Source organism: Larus michahellis, chromosome 16 (assembly GCF_964199755.1).
Source record: "Larus michahellis chromosome 16, bLarMic1.1, whole genome shotgun sequence".
In the NCBI taxonomy this organism is placed as follows: Eukaryota; Metazoa; Chordata; class Aves; order Charadriiformes; family Laridae; genus Larus; species Larus michahellis.
The window spans coordinates 6,290,389-6,306,324 of NC_133911.1; the positions used below are offsets into that span (position 1 = coordinate 6,290,389).

The window sequence follows — 15,936 nt, forward strand, 5'->3', positions numbered from 1 at the left end:
CTGTCTGGTACAAACTTGAAAGCCTTTCAGGCAATCAGGCAGTAATAGACCTTGTGGAACCTGAAAGTCCCCCGAATAAAATTTACAAGGCCTAAGAGAGCCTGTCTAGCATTATTTAACGCTTTAGTAATGAGCACCTGAACAGGAAAGATTGCTTGGGTAGTTTTATTCTGCATAGATGAGCAGTCAGAATTTCAAAGAGGGGCCATAAATATGAGCAAGCAGAATGGCCGATGGTGCCTGATTTTGGTGTGGAAGGCAGTCGTGCTGAGGCTGTCAGAAGGTTAGAGAGCATGAATAAAGGGGAAGATGTTTTCCTTCGGCTTCCCAACTCCAAAAGGCACCCTTTAGCCAGGAATGGCTTTAGGTGCAGTGGCAATCCTTTTCCTGCTTGTGTCTGTGCCTCTGTGCGTGTGGCCAGGCATTTGTGAATATGCCGCTTGCTAATGAAGACTGCAGTACAGTGCTAATGTCTCTTGGTGTCACGCGTGTCTCTGTGTACCTGTGTGGTTAATGAGGACAGCAGCAGTGTGCAGCACCTCAGTCTGTGTGCTGTTTCCCTGTGCACATGTGCGGTTAATAAAAGCCACAAATAATGCTAATTCTTTGTAGATGCATTTGCATTGTTAGTGGAGTCTGCAATAAAGCACTGAAACCTTCGTGTACGGTTATGTGCCAGTAATGTAGGTACAGTTTGATACAGTTTGTGTTTATGTGTACAGATAGTGCTGCTTATGTAGATAGTTCTAGCTTGTGTCTGAGTAAAACACGTTCAGTGTTGCTGATTTAAACTAGTAATGAGCTATTTATCATTTTGGCAACACATGCTGGTTTGTTGAACACTTTTGTGGGGCCTGAGGGAGGGAAATGTTGGCAGTCAGAGACTGATGCTCTCTGAGCAGCGGGGCATGGAAGGACATGTTAAGCCAGGTATGAAGATCTCCACTATGCACCATCCTGCCCGCCCCATCGCCAAATATTTGAAATGTTTTATTTCCTTCCAATGCAGAATGAAAAAAGACTGAAATCACAGAAGTTGCCATAGAGCAGGACTGTCAGCGCTCAGGCACCTCTTCCCATCCAGGTGAGTGTTCCACTACAGGGCTTTTTGAGTGCTGTGCAGACCCCTGTGTGTTCATGGAATGACATTTAACAGATGAATGTGGCAGTGTGAGTGTCTCTGTATTGACAGGGAAAGGCATATTCTTCATGTCTATATTTTAGGTGCTAACATAGCAAGAAAAAATTCTAGTTCAGCTAAGGGCTAGCATAGCTCTCTGGCATGTATGTGGCAAAGGAAGGTGTTTTGTCTGTTTACGCTGTTGGAAAACCAAGTTTTAAAAGCTAAAGCTGTCAAACTGATGTACTTCTGCCTGCAGAGTAGAGATGGGTACGGTTTGTCCGTGAGCAGGTGTTTCAGCATCGCTTTGTGTCTGTTTGCCTGCGTGTGCATCGCAGGACTTGCTGCACTGCGTTCTTGCGCGAAGAGGGGCACGGGGGGTGAGGATGGGCTCACACGTGTGTGCCTGTCTGTGCCTGGAGGGCTGTCGGAAATGCTGCCGAGGAGAATCGTGTTATTGTCTGAGTGCTGGTACGCAGCACTGACTGATAACTCCCTGCAGTTTGCTGGGCTCTGCTGTGTGATTGATTGAGCACCGTCCCTCACAGCAGCGTGGACTCTGCTCACACCACCAGCAAAGTTAGAAAAAGAGATTTTTCCCTTAACCATACACTTGCAGTTTGCAACAGAATTGCTAACCCCACACCATCACTTTCTCTGCAGAAACCTCCATCACTGGCAGAGATGTGCAAAGCTGGTGGAATGTAATTTTACTTCAGCAGCCTCATTAAATTTGCATTCCTTGGAGCCCCACAAGGAAGATGATGGTCTGGCTTTGTCTGCCTGGCTTCCTGTTCACTTTGGGTGATGCATCAGAAAGAGCTTTGCCTCTGACACAGCCGCCAGCCTGGAGACAGGCTCAGGTGACGGGCCTGTTTTACTGTGCTGATCTCTATTTGTTATTGACTTGACAAATCTATCTAAAAACTGGGGTAAGGGATATTTTTCCTAGGCACCATCAACACTCAAATAAGCAAGAATATGCTTAGGTCACCTCCGTAATGTAGCCTGATTAAAAGCCATTCTCATCAGGTAGCTGTTCAGCAATTTACTGACATAATCCTGCTCTTGCAGGATTGTAGTAACAGGTCACCCCAGTAAAAGGCCAAGGATGGGGGGAATGTTATTCTCTCCCTGCCTCCAAAACCAGAGTGAGTCACAGAAGAGAGCACAATAAGTAAACGCAAGACCACTGTATCCAGCACAGTCATTAGAGACCTTCTGTCAACACTGAGCAAAGCCCCTGTACTCAGGGATGTCTTTATCATAAATAGGACTATTTCGGCTCCTGAAAGCCAAGGCAAGGGTCCCTGGTCAAGTCAGATGGCAAGCTGTGCAGAATGCCTAGCTGCAGAAGGGGCAAGCATGAATATAAAAAAGAGATTTCCTCTACCACCCTAGTTAATAGCCTTGCTACCTCCCAGTTAATGATTTAATTTGGGGATTGTTGCTGCATACCTCTGCCACTGAATGTGTATACATGTCTCCTACATGGAGCATTTATTTAGCGGCGAGAGTACCAGCAAGGAAACCAGAGGAGTCCTTTCCAGAGTCCTGGCTCTTAACACGGGGTGTCCCTGCCGCACCGGCCCGTCCCTGCAAAAGTTTCTGGCATTTCTGTTCCAAGATGTGGCCGGTACCGGGGTGGTGGGTAGCACCTGCCCTTGGCAGAGCCGGATTCCCGCAGCCCCATTTCCTTCCCTCTTCAGACGGCAAACCAAGGGCTCCCCCTGAGGGCGGGCAGGGCAGTCCCGGGGTGCGCCCGCATCCCCGGGAGGCTCCAAGCGCTCCCCGGGGGGCTCCCCCGTTTCCTGTCCCCTCCGAGGAGGAACGCACGGGCGAGCGGGCACCGGGGACCGTCCCCAGGCGCCCTGTGCCGCTCCCCCCGCGACCGGCGGAAGCGGCCGCCCGTCCTGCTGCTCGGGGCCGGGCCCCGCCGCGGGGCTGCCTCCCCGCCGCCGCCGCCGCCGCACCGGGGGCCGGCGCAGGCGGGGGCCGCGCACGGGGCAGGGTTTATAGCGCGGCCGCAGCGCCGCCCGCAGCCCGGCAGGGCGGCGGCGGCGGCAGCGGGCAGCGGCCGCGCCCGGGCACGGAGCTCCGCACCGGCGCAGCGGCGGGGGCTGGCGGCCGCCCTCCCCTCCGCCCCCGGGGGCCGGCGGGCTGGGCTAGTAGTCGGCCACGGCGAACGGCGGAGCGGCATTAAAAAGCGGCGGCTGCTGCTCGCTGCGCTGGCACCCGCCGGCGAGGCCGGGTGAGGACTGCGGGGACCGGGACCCGCCGCTGCTGGGCGGGGGGACGCGGCGCTGCTGGGCGGGCATCCGATACCGCGGTACCCGGCTCTGCCCCGGCATCGCTGCGAGCCCACGGCTGCTGCCGCCCGGGCGGGCGGAGGTGAGTGATGCGCTCCGCGAAGCGGCCCCGGGAGAAGGGGGGCGTGTACTGGGGGGGCTGTGGGGCACAGCCATCACCCGCTCTACCGTCTCCGCGCTGCCTGCTGCCAGCCCCCGGGCGCTCGGCTCTGCCGGTGAAGGTCGCCGGGGGGGGCAGGTCGGGGTCCCGCTGTGGCAGGCGGTGGTTAGAGGAGAGCACAGCTTGCAGTCGCATCCCTTCTTCACGCTCCCCAGTTTACTTTTTTTTTTAAACCCTCTACCTCCCCCCCCCCTTTTTTTTTTTTTGCTGCGAATACAACAGATAAATCCCTCAGTTGTGTGTTTAGCCAACTCTCCCTGGAAGCTCTGGAGAGTTCATGAATATGCAGAAAGGAGAGCGTTTCCCGGGGAGGCTGCCTCTATAATAAGCTGATTGAGCTGTGCCTGCAGCAGGGCTGTTCTCCTGAGGGAAAAGTTGGGCGCCAGAACTGAGCAGCTTTGTGTCCCCGACTTCACGGAGGGCTGGCCAGCATCCCTGAGGAGGAGGAGAGCCAGCAGAGGCATTCTCCATGCTCAGGGATGTTAGCAGGTCCAGCCAGGCAAGATCGTCGTCTCTGCCAACAGTTGGTGTCAAATGTTTGTCTAGAAGATGTAGAAAATCATGTACCTGGCACATGTAAGGTAGCCTTCCTGTTTTATACTGGCCTGCGTAGAAATTGTTCCTTCCTAAAAACCCCAGGTCAGTTATTTAGTAAAGACATTACATTGCTTAGCAACAGTCCCAACTGCAGCCCAGTCCCAGGCCCTTGCTATTCTGTGGTCTCCAGAGACACGCCAGAAAAACAGCCTGTGTCCTGGAGAAGTCCTGGAGAAAATTAACTGTTCCATGTTCTTTCCTATTTGGTGATGTGATGATCCAACCAAAAGAGTGGGGCTGGTTGCCACTGCCCAGGTATTTGAAGACACTTGAGGGGGGTGGGAGCTGCTGGGAGCTGAGAATATCTGAAAACCTGTGGGACAGAGGGAGCAAGATGAAAGTGGTGGGTCCCTTGGGCATGTGCAGGACCTTGCATCTGCCTTGTCGCTGCATCCTGTGTCACTTGCACTTTTGTTTTGTGCACAGGCACAGCAGCGTGCTGGTTAGCAACCTTAGCTTATGCAATTATTAGGATAGTATTTTGACAGCTGTGCTGAGTCTGTTAGGGTTTAATGTAATATGCAAGCAAGTAAGTTCCTTTAAAACAAGGCTGATGCGTGCCTTCTGCTGCAGCTGCAAGACATGACTCAAGTTAAGTGGGATGAGGACTTGTGTATTGGAAGAGAAATACTTTTATAATTCAAATGACAGAATAAACACACAGACTTTTTGCTCACAAAACCACATGTGCATATACACAAAATCTGCTACCTTAAAAGCTGATTTCTTTAAAACAATTTTCCTGTGAAAATTTGTGTGAGCCTTTGAAACTAGCTTTCTATTCTCACCAGTAAAACTTTGCTTGGGGACAATTATTTTTTCCTCTTCCTCCCCGACAACCTTGTGAAGTGATGATAAAGATATTACCCACAGCATCAGCTTCTTTTGATTGCTCTTTTAGGCTGCGTGTCTAGATGGAAACCTAGCAACACAACAACTGTGTTGAAGGGTGATGTTTCAATAGCTACACTTCTTCTGTCACACTGGATGCATCTTCAGAGGTTAGGCTCATCAAGGCAGTCTCTCTACCCCTTTGGACCCTTATAGTTTGATTCCCTAAGCCTGAAATAAAACAGACCTGGGCTAGCGAAAAAGACAATGAAGATGGAATGGAAATGCTTAATATGATAAAAGATCCATTCCTCCTTTCTTCCTGCTGCCCTGTGAATATCTGCTGTATTCCCATGGGGAGAATACTCCACTAGGGAGGGAGAATGCCCATCTAATAGAAAAATGATTCAAGGGGAAACTAGCCATCAGCATTTGTGACTGTTTCACCTAGACTCACATGGGGAAAAGCTAAGGAACAAATGCCCTGTAGCAATATGTAACAGTATAATATGAAGAACCAGACTGGCATTTGGGAAGCGGCATCAGCATCATTTCAATCGCATGATGTGGTGAAGATTGTGATTCCGTTTCTGGAATGTACAGGGCCAAATTCATCCTCAGAGGTAAAAAAACCTCAAAAAACCCAAACCAACAAACTGAAGTCAATGACACTTTTTTAGATTTACCTCACTGGCTATACTCTCCTGTTCTTAGCTGTGTTGCTGAATGCCCTTGTTATGCATCCTGTCTCTTTACAACAGCAGAGTAAGGCGCTGTTGCAGGGAGTCAAGGTGACAATATCTGACTGGCTTTCTGTAATTTGGGGGCACAGAAATGATGGATTTCACACTGGTGAAAATGGCTGTTAGTTTTCAGGTGTTTGGGGAGAATGCCTTTGCTAGGTGCTAAAAATTCCCTCAATACCTAGTATGTCCTTGGCCACACCTCCCAAGATCTTGTACTTTTTCAGTGTTAATGAATTAAACATCACAAATGCCTTTGTCAGGCCAATAGAAAAAGTGGTTAAGTTATAGGAGAACTTTGACCACTTCTGTACCTGTCATTTCCAAACTGTCAATGAGAAGCGTTTTTAACGAGCTGTATTGTGCAGGAGTTTACGGGGGCAGCTGTGACATGTATGTATGTATATGTGACTGTATAGCATGAGAGGGATGGGATGTGTGCATTTTGGTATGGCGCTAGGGGGGTGTGTGAATATGGTGTTAACATTTTGCATCCAAAAAACCACAGCACATCTGAAATCCTCTTGTGATGCCGGTGCTCTGAGATAAGTGCTGCTTATACAAAGACTTGCCTGTTGGGTACAAGTACTTAATAAGTAAGCTTGGCTGAAACTGGAGAGGGATAGGAGTTCATACCCTGACGGCATATGGAAAATCTGGATAAGCTGTGATTTTTATTTCTGAAGTTTGAAGAGGTCCTACTGTGAGTCCCAGGGTCTCCGGGTGATGCTGCTGTAGTCTCTGTGCATGTCAACGTGCCGTAAATCCTGGCAAGGCTCTCTTTAGCACGAAGCATTTAGCATACAGTTGGTTTAATCCTCTAATCTTATCAAGCACTGACATAAGCGAGAACTGAACGGATTAATTCATTCTAAAAAATCAAACCCTGTTATATTTCTCAATGTAGCGCCCAAAATTTCTCTTTTCACTTACCTGATTGACTTATTTTTTTTACCCATTGTTTGTTTAAAAGTATCTGACTATGGATTTGGGCTCAGCGGTGAAAGGTAATTGGCTCTCCCGTGATGTGAGTTTATCTGCTGTTAAAGAAGCCTCAGGGGATTTCAGGATCAGAGCCAGTAAAGTGGTCTGGGAGCCTTGGTTACTGGAAGTTGCAAGGTTGGCAGAGGAAGGAGCTGCTGGAAAGTGTGGGTACTTGTTACCCCCTTGGTGACAAGCAGTCCCATTTACTTTTTGTTCCTTTTGTGCCAGTCAAGAGGAGTGGAACATGTCCTTTGCGTTCCTCCTTTCCACACACCTGCCTGTTTCTCTCTCTATGGAGAGATAAAACAGTCCTCACGAGGTGTGTGTGCAAGCTGCCATTCGGCTCTGTGAATGTGTGGCCAGGGGCAGGGGAATGTGTTTCCAGGCCTTGTGATGAAGTTGAACAATGAAATATTAGTTTCTAGCACTCCGTTATGTCTCCCCTGCGATACCACAGAAGAGGCTATCTCTTTAAATGATTGATTTCACACAGATTTACTTGAGTTCATTCATCTTGATGCAGCTTTACCAAGGTGAATTTTCTCTGAGATCTTGCCTTACTGATGTCTTTTCTAAGGGCTGGATCCTGCCTCCTTTCCTCTTCCCGAGCAGTACCTTATTTCATGAATAGCTCTGCTGCATTCAGTGAGACTGCTTAAAGAGTAAGGTGCTGTAGTGCCTGTGACTCAGACTAATGCAAGTCAATTTAAAGGACAGATTAAACGCAGTGTGAGTATGGATTGCAGTGCCTGGCCTTTAATGAATAATTCAGGAACATGGAGGAGACAGTGTAAGAGTTAAGTGCTTAATCCAGCTCTAGGTGAAGTCAGCAAGAGACTTTCCATAGACCCCAGTCCAGAATATGTTTCAGCATGGGGTTTACCTGTGAGTTTGTAAGTTGTCCCATTGATGGCAGTGTGCTTCAGGCATGAGCTACAGCAACTGTCTGAATTAGCACCCAGTAGAGTATTATTTACGACCCTCTTGCCTGTCATACTGTCATTAACTGTCCTCTGCTGCACCATGGGAGAAGTTTTCTGAGGTCTCAGCACTGCTATTGAGTCATGCTTTTCTATTATTCTAAACCAGAAGAGATTAGTAACTGGAGTGCCACACCATTAACAGGAGAAAATACAGACACAAGAAGTTTGGCAAAACAAGCTACAAGGTTTAATTTTAGTTGCTTCACGCTGGGGATGATGCCCTCCTTTTGCAAGAACAAGGCACTTGCGTGTCATATGGATTTCATCAGAACTGGACACTCAGCACTTCACAGCTCAGGAGTCCACTTGTGTCTATTCCTGCCAGTGGCTGAGAGCGATTTGACTTTGTGGGGGTGAGTTGAACCCCCAGGCACTGGAACCGCTCCTGGGAGACCCGTTGTGGTGGGGATGGCAGAAGAGCTCCCTTCTGCTGATGGGAAGCAGAGGATGGTCTGCACTTGCAGCTCTTGTTTTGTGCTGTGGGTCTGTAGTAACTGGGAATCCTGTCCTTCCAGCTGCCCAGAGGGATTTGCTTTCCCATATAGGTACAGTTCAGCTAGTCATAAGCAGTGCTGATTTTTTGATGACAGGACCAAAGCATCTCCTCTTTCTGATTGTAACTCTGGAAGTATAAATCTTCCAGTGAAACCTCTGCCCTTGCTCTCAGCCTGCAGATCCTGGCAGTGCAGCAGGCTTTGCTGGTCTGCTGGGGGGTACGCATGCCCATTGCAGAGCAGGGCACCCCAGACATAGGCTGTCTCCTGCACTGAAATTAGGGCTTCACAGGTACCTGACCTTTTTTCCTGTTTTGAGTTATCTCTGCTTGCTGGGAGAAAAGGTTTGGGGACCAAGGCTGGGATACTTTCCCTGCCATCTGCCTTAAGGCAGCAGACTTGAAAGCTGGCACAATTAATTCCTGATCTTTGCCAAGCTCTGTTAATAGGGAATGGCTCCTCCTGAATAGAAGGCAGTTCATGTTACATAAATAGTGGAGAAGGGGGAGAGGCCGATGTGTTTGCAGGGGATGAAAGACATACTGGCGGTCATCTGGTTCTTAAACTGCTGCTGGTCTTGACTCTCTGCTTCTTTACAGGGGGGGAGTCAGAGGTGAGAATCATTTATTTTCTGCCTGGACTTCAGGGTGCGGATGCTATTGCTTCTGGGGCCTGGTTCTGCAGCTGCGATCTCCCTCGCTCTGGTAAATGCAGTCATGTCAGTGAAGTCACTTTGGGTTTGTTACTGGGAATGTGAGCTCAGGACCTACCTGCTAAGATGACTACATGGGCAAGCTTGTATGGGCTTCAGGGCATCCTCTCTGATGCTGCCACAGATTTTCTTGCCACCTTACTTTCGTATAGCAGACATTGTTTTGACCTGAACACAGAGTAGGGGTCTAGGAGATCTCTAGTTTTACTCTGAGCTCACTCAGCTGTCTGATGTTGGGCTAGGAAGTCTCAGGGTCTCTGTTTCTTCATCTATACGTGGTGATATATATATTTAATAAATAATAATAAAGCCCTGTGTTAAATTGACACTTTCATTTCCAGGATCATTTGGCTCAATACATTGTTTCTTTCATGGTCTATTTGCAAAAATGCATCATAGGAACCTCGTTTCCCCCTGTCTTCCCATGTTCTTAAAGGATCTGTGTATTTGCAGACCAACAGGAAACTCATGTGTTAGCATCACAAGCCTCTGCTGGGTATCAGTTTTTTCCCACTTTATAATATTGAGCATGGGAGGAGCTGGAGCACCTGGTAATCAAAGCAGAGGATTGGGAAGAGTTGGGTCCTACTGTTGCTCTGCCACAAATCTTGTGATTTCTGAGCTGATCTGGAAGGTCGCTGTAGCAAAGACAACTCTGGGTTTTGGATACCTCAGTTTCTGGGTGCCCAGTTTGTGTCACTGTTAACTGGATTTGTAGGTACCACTGCTGCTCCCCAAATGGCAATTCAAACCAGGGTCCACTTAACCATATTAGTTGTAACTTGCCTGGTCTGTATTTAGTTTCTGTTAAAGTCAGCAAAAGTTGTGGCTGAATTCCAGCAGAGCTGGAGCTAGACTGTGGAGCCTCGCTTAATTCATTTGTAAACTTGCATATAATCCGACCTATTTCCCTAGAGGAATAAGGGAATTGGATCTGATAGGTGTTTGCAAAGGGTTTATGCAGTCTCTGATAGAAGCTGATATGATGCACAAATGCAAAGCGCTCTTTGTTCCTAGGGGGATGTGCTATATGATGACTTGTTTCTTGGCTCTGTTTTACACCCAGGAGCTGAGAATGAATTGCTTTTGAGTGCTGTATTAAGGTCTGTGGAGACAATTTGGGGAAAAAAAAAGCAAACCAACACCTAATCCTTTCTACTGCGTGGGGTACAGCTGAGCATGCAACACACTTGATTCCCTGAATCAAGTAATTTGTCTTTTCGTTCCTCCTTTTAACAAGGCAAATGAATCCCTGAAGATGGGGCAGCAAACTCAGATTTGAACTAGAGCCCAATGGAGCATTTTAAATGTGGCTGAGAAAAGCCCAAAGCAACCCTGGCTCCTGCTTGTAAATCAAACCTGGCCAATTCCTCTGTCTTCATATTTCCTCTGCCACCTCTTTCCCTCCACCTCCCCCCTCGCACACCCTCCCACTTGCTCTCCAGCTAACAACTCATGCGCCAAGTTTAATCTCCAAGCCAATTTTTATGGCTGAGTTGAAATGGAAAGGTGGACAGGCCCACAAGAGCATGAAAGTGACTCAATAAAACAGTGGGCTCCATTTAAACTGAGGTCCCTGAGTCTAGACAATATAGACAGCATCTTGTTTTGAAAGCTAAATCTATTTTGCTGGAAAGCTTGAGCTAGTTCCTGAACCACGCAGGAAGCTGCTCCTTCTGGTGCTTCCTGCCAACCATTACAATTTCCAAACTCCAGGATCAGGCATCACACGCTGTGGTTCTTCAGCACCCACTGAGCACTTCTCAGTGCCTTGGACTCACCTGACTGTCAAATCTATGCACCTGCTTTTAAATGGAGTGTCTCAGAGTTTGATGTATATGCTTTGAGATATTTTTTTTTTCCCCACATACAAACCAAATTTTACTTCCAAGGCCACCTCTTCTTTCTCCCAATCCTAACCCTTACACCTCAGCTCTGTCACTTCACCTGGGGCTCTTTGAGACAGGCAGCAAGGGGGCAACGGAGCTGTGACCTTTGGTGTTCTTTGGTCCATTTCGCTTTTGTCACTGATATCAATATACCGGTGCAGAGCATGGTAGAAACGCTGCAGAGTCATAAGGAGCTATAAAACACGAGCCTATGACAACTGGAAACAAGATATATCAGCAGGTGAATGTTTCATCCCCTGTGGCACTGCTTAAGCTGAAGAAAAGAAGCTTCATTCCTGTAAATCCGCTACATGGAACCAATTCCTTGGTGAAAGTTACCTCGCACTAAGTGCTGAGCCCATAGCATAGGTTTCTGTGTAAGTGGTACAGTAAAGCATTTGACCTTATTTAGATTCTGATAACAGAGAGCTATACTGCAAGTAGCAGAGACAGACGAAGTTAAGACTATGATGACATTTCTTTTACAGACTTCTTGCTGTTTCTTGTATTTCTGATGTGTTGTGGGGGAGATTGTTCCTTCTGGATCTGAATCTTGGCAAACATGTGGCTAAATTCATTCCTGCGTGCACAACACCTGCGTGTATTCCCATCTATTTGGCTACGTTGCAGATCCTGGTACTGTTTGCATTTTCATTCCTCTGGCTGATTTGGGGAGTTTGTTCCCTTACTCGGACAACTGGGTGAGTGTTGTTCCACTTCAGCATAGAGCAGTGGAGTGAGTCCCTTTGAAAATCAATTTACAAATGTCTGTGCAGGAATAGCCTGTGTTTGCTTGTGGAGGGGGATCCCAGAAGGCCCTGGGACAAGGCATGTTGTGAAGGGATGGACGATGGGATCTCAGGCTCCAGAATATGAGAACAATTCAGAATCAGATGATGTGGTTTGCCCCAGGAAAGCTAGAAAAACTAACAGCAGAGCCATGAATGTTTCCTTCATTTTTTTGCATTTTAACTGCAGGACTCGGTCCTGCAGTGAGCACAAGTAGCATCCCAGCCTGTGAATGCCTGGCTGAGGAGTGTGGCATGCGGTAAGGAAGGGGGAACAATTGCCTGAAATGCTTTGATCCTTTGCCAGGTGGCAGTTCCTTGGTATCCTTTGGGTTGGACGGTTGCCTGTCGCGAGCTCCTGAGCTCGTGCAGCTTGCATGGCTGTGAGTCTCTGCATCTTTGGTGGTAGAAGGGGAATAGGGACAAGGGTGGTGTCTGTCTCTTCCTGAACTGCTCCTGTGCCAGGCTTAGATCACGCTCCAGGTCTGTGCTGGGAGGGAGGAGAAGAGGCAGCTCAGTCCTGATGGCCTAAATCTGTATCCTACGGATATGGCTTCACTGGCAGCTTCTGGGAGCTGCTGCCAGCAACATTTCCCTCCCTTGTACAGGGACTAACAGGAACCAGCTCTTAGTGTCTCTTGTCTGTATTGGGAAGCATCATGGACTCTCCCTGAGATTAATGTGTCATTAAAGCCTGTTTGCTTATTCTGAGACCCTGCCCCCTCGTCTGCTAACGGACTGCAGGACTGTGCTCATTGAGCTGTGGTAACATTTAATGTGAGTTTCTGCATGGTTGGTGCAGCTGGCAGTGAGCTTTAAGTCCTTGTACTGGCAGGGGATCTGCCGACGTGCTGCTCAGGCACTGAGGCATCTTGTCTTGTCTCCATATCCTCCCCTTCCCCTCAGGAAGTTTTCCTTCTGTTCTGAAAAACCTTGTGTTCACCCAGGTCCTGCTCTGGAGCAGTCAGCTATGGCACTAGAGGCTCTCCAGCCGCTGGGTTTTACACCTCTGCTTCCAGATCTCTCACTGATCCTGGGAAGATGAAAAAGCAGTGCTTTTTCATCTAATTCCAGAAGCACCAGGTTTTCATGGGAGGAGAGCAGCTAGCTGCATATGTTTCAGGGAGGGAGAAGTGTGGGAGGTAAGAAAGTCATACCTGCTCAGATCCCACTTCATGGCTGCTGAGAGCCAGCTGGCTGCAAGCTACTTTGTGAGTCCCTCCTGATCCAGCAGTAAGTTGTCTATGGTTGACAATGGAATATGCTTGCTTCAGTTATTCCCACTCAGCTGTAGTGACTGTCAGGATGAATTCTGCCCAAAATTCAGGCCCTCACATTCTCAGAAATATGAGGCCTGCCTATATCATAGATGAGCTCAGCTCAGTGGATGGAGCTGGAATGGGGCATGAACAACCTTGGCTATGCCTTCTGCCCCCTCGTTTCTGAGAGGATTACAGCATCCCCCATTCCTCTTTCATGCTGGTATGTGGAAAGTCCTGCTGAAGAACTGAGTATGACTGAAATGCCATGGGAGCTGTGTCCCCACCACAGATTGGAGTCCTTACAGCCCTCGTGTTGTGAATCTGGCATTTTCATATGCCAGTAAATTATAGCAGCAAAAAGGCAAGACCTTTAGATCCATCAGAGTGAGACTTTGCAGCATCTGGAGTGAGACACTCTGGCCCATACAACTCAGACATGTGCAGATGGGACTTTTTGCCTGCACCTCCTTTTCCTGGAAGGACAGACCATGATGAGCAGAGCTGGGTGGATACAGACACTTCAGGTGAAGGGGAGTACTTGCAACATTTTCTTTTAACCTTAATTGTACTCCTTATGTTGGAGTGCAAGAAGTAGAGATGAAATAGCTGCCTGTCCCCTGCGTGGCAAGAAGGTCTGGCAGCACAGGTTGGCATTGCCGTGTTACCCCTCGTATTGCGGCTCACAGAGCCACAACCAGCACAAAGCGCCACTTAGGCTGCTGGCGAGAAAGCAGCTCACATGCGCGGGGAGGAAGAAATTGCCCTCCGCTTTCTCAGTAATGATGTAGCAGCTTATGGGGAGCCTCTGGAGAGGAGCCTTTAGGAGAGGGTGTTTTGATTAGTCCCAGAAGCACAGTGCACACACAAGCCAGCTATTGCTGGGGAGCGGCAGATGGAGGGGAGCACAGAGCCAGCCCTTGTCCTCGTACTTCCTCCTGCTGCAAGGAGCAGGTGTGGGGAGCAGGGGCAGAGCTGGGAATCCTGCAGCTGAGCATGGAGTGGTACTGGTGCCCACGGTGGCATAAACTGGGGAGCCTGAGCACGGAGTGGAATAATAAATGACTGGCAGGGGCTGACAGCAGGACTTAGCTTTCCTTTTCAGGGTGACAGTGATAGAATCATAGAATCACAGAATGGTTTGGGTTGGATGGGACATTAAAGAACACCTCCCACCAGCCCAGGTTGCTCCAAGCCCCATCCAAGCTGGCCTTGAACACCTCCAGGGATGGGGCAGCCACAGCTTCTCTGGGCAACCTGGGCCAGGGGCTCATCACCCTCACAGCAAAGAATTTCTTCCCCAGATCTCATCTAAATTTCCCCTCTTTCAGTGATATGGGAAGCCTGAGTTTATCTACACTAGCTTTGGGGATAGCTGTTTGTTCCAGGGACTTGCGAACTGGTGAATCCTCTCTGTGGTCTGAGATTCCTTCCTGGACTGAGTGACACTTCTTGGGATAATAATACAAGTCCCTGGTTTGTGGCAGCCATCTGTATTTAATGATCTGTAAAGGCTTTGCTATGAACACAAGTACTCAGGGACAGACACTGGAGCGTGGAAATCCACACACTTTTAACAAGCTTGTTATCTTGGGCCCCTGGTAGGAGGGATCCAGGGTGCTTTTGAAGTCTGTGTCAAGGCACCCAAAGGCACACAGCTGATCCAGAAGCCAGCCCTTTACTTAGCAACAGCAAGTGGCTCAGACAAAATCTAAGTAATTTTCGTAGTGGTTAGGTAAGTCATTTCTGAAGCATATCAGAGTCTCAGCTTGCTTGGCGCCCATGTGCAGAAACCTGTAAGTGCCACATGCCTGAGTGACAGCGGGGCCTTATCATTAACACGAGCAAGTAATTCAAGTGGTAAACGTGGCACAAGGCTGCAAGGCGTGTTTCCTGAGATTATAACCAAGAAGCTGTCTTCTAACACCTACAATCACTAGTTACAATAACCAGGAGCAAATTATTTTATCAGGAAATGAATTTTCTTTGGCAATGACATGCATGTTAGCAGAGTTCTTGTGTAGGTTTACCTCTGCAGCGATCCTGGGATGGCAGGGCACCGAACATGCATGGTTCGATGCCAACAAATGCTGGTGACCTTTTGCTTTGAGAAGTGCCAGTATTAGCACATTGAAGCAAGTATTTTGGTCCTTTTGGATTATTTTTTTTTTTAAATCTGTCAGGATACAGATGCTTCCTGGAGTCACTTAGGAAGTAGCACCCTAGGACAGACCTCAAAGCTGGTACCTGCTGGACCCATGGTGGGACTGCCTCAATTTCCAAAACTAGTGCCATATGAAGGTCTCCCCCTGATCAAAGGCTGTGGGATCAGCCTTTTTCCTAATTAAGGAAACATTCAGGAAGAGTGTGGTGTTAGATAGGAAACTCAGGTGGCTGAGCTAGTTCTTATTTGCAGGCATCTTACTCCTCGCAAAGTACAGTGGAGCTGCTGATTTCTGAAAGCAACAACCAAAAGCAAATGCTTTTGCTGTACATCTTTTGTGGATCACGGCTGCAAGGTTACCTAGTTCTTCTGTCTACTTTCTTCTTGGTCTGTTCTGTGTGCAGGTAGTAGCTTCTCACACAGCAAAGCAAACACCTTTAAAACCAGTCTCTCTCCCTTTTCCCCGTATGCTGGTCTTGCAGTCCTGCTTTTCCAGCCTGTTTCTTGCCCACTTGGCTGGGTTAGAGGTAAAGAGCGATGAGGGAACTGATGGTCCTTGTGCTCTCTGGCACTGTTAAGCCTTCTGAGGTGTCCCAGTGCTGGCTTGCACGTCGCTGGCTTGCACGTCACTGGTTTGCATAGATGGTGTGAAATTGGTTCTCGTAGAGGTTGGATGTCCCTTGCCAGCGTAGAGGTTTTGTTGCACAGCAATGGTTACGCTTGATGTTACAGCTCAAATTATGCTTGCAGAACAAAGCCGAGTTTGCAGTTTGTTGCACACAGCTCCCGCCTGTGCCGTTCTGTGTACTCTAAGAAATTAGGTGTCTTGGGTGTCTTAAACTAGGTGCCCAAAATAAGTGTCTATTTTTTTTAGCTTCCGATCTCCTGAGCTCCCGCATCTGT

At 48.4% G+C, this 15,936-nt stretch overlaps 1 protein-coding gene across 4 annotated transcripts in view; it reads left to right on the top strand.

The window, feature by feature from the left end:
* Positions 1-15,936, top strand: part of DISP3 (dispatched RND transporter family member 3) — a 98,391-nt gene that overhangs the window by 57,154 nt on the left and 25,301 nt on the right. For 2 of the 4 annotated variants that reach the window (XM_074609599.1, XM_074609600.1), the window contains exon 1: positions 8,852-8,925. In XM_074609599.1, the coding sequence (XP_074465700.1) occupies positions 8,875-8,925 (51 nt within the window). In that variant the 5' untranslated portion in view covers positions 8,852-8,874. Of the gene's footprint in view, positions 1-1,009; positions 1,085-3,296; positions 3,512-8,851; positions 8,926-15,936 lie in introns of those variants that run through there. The other 2 variants (XM_074609602.1, XM_074609601.1) reach the window with 2 other exon arrangements.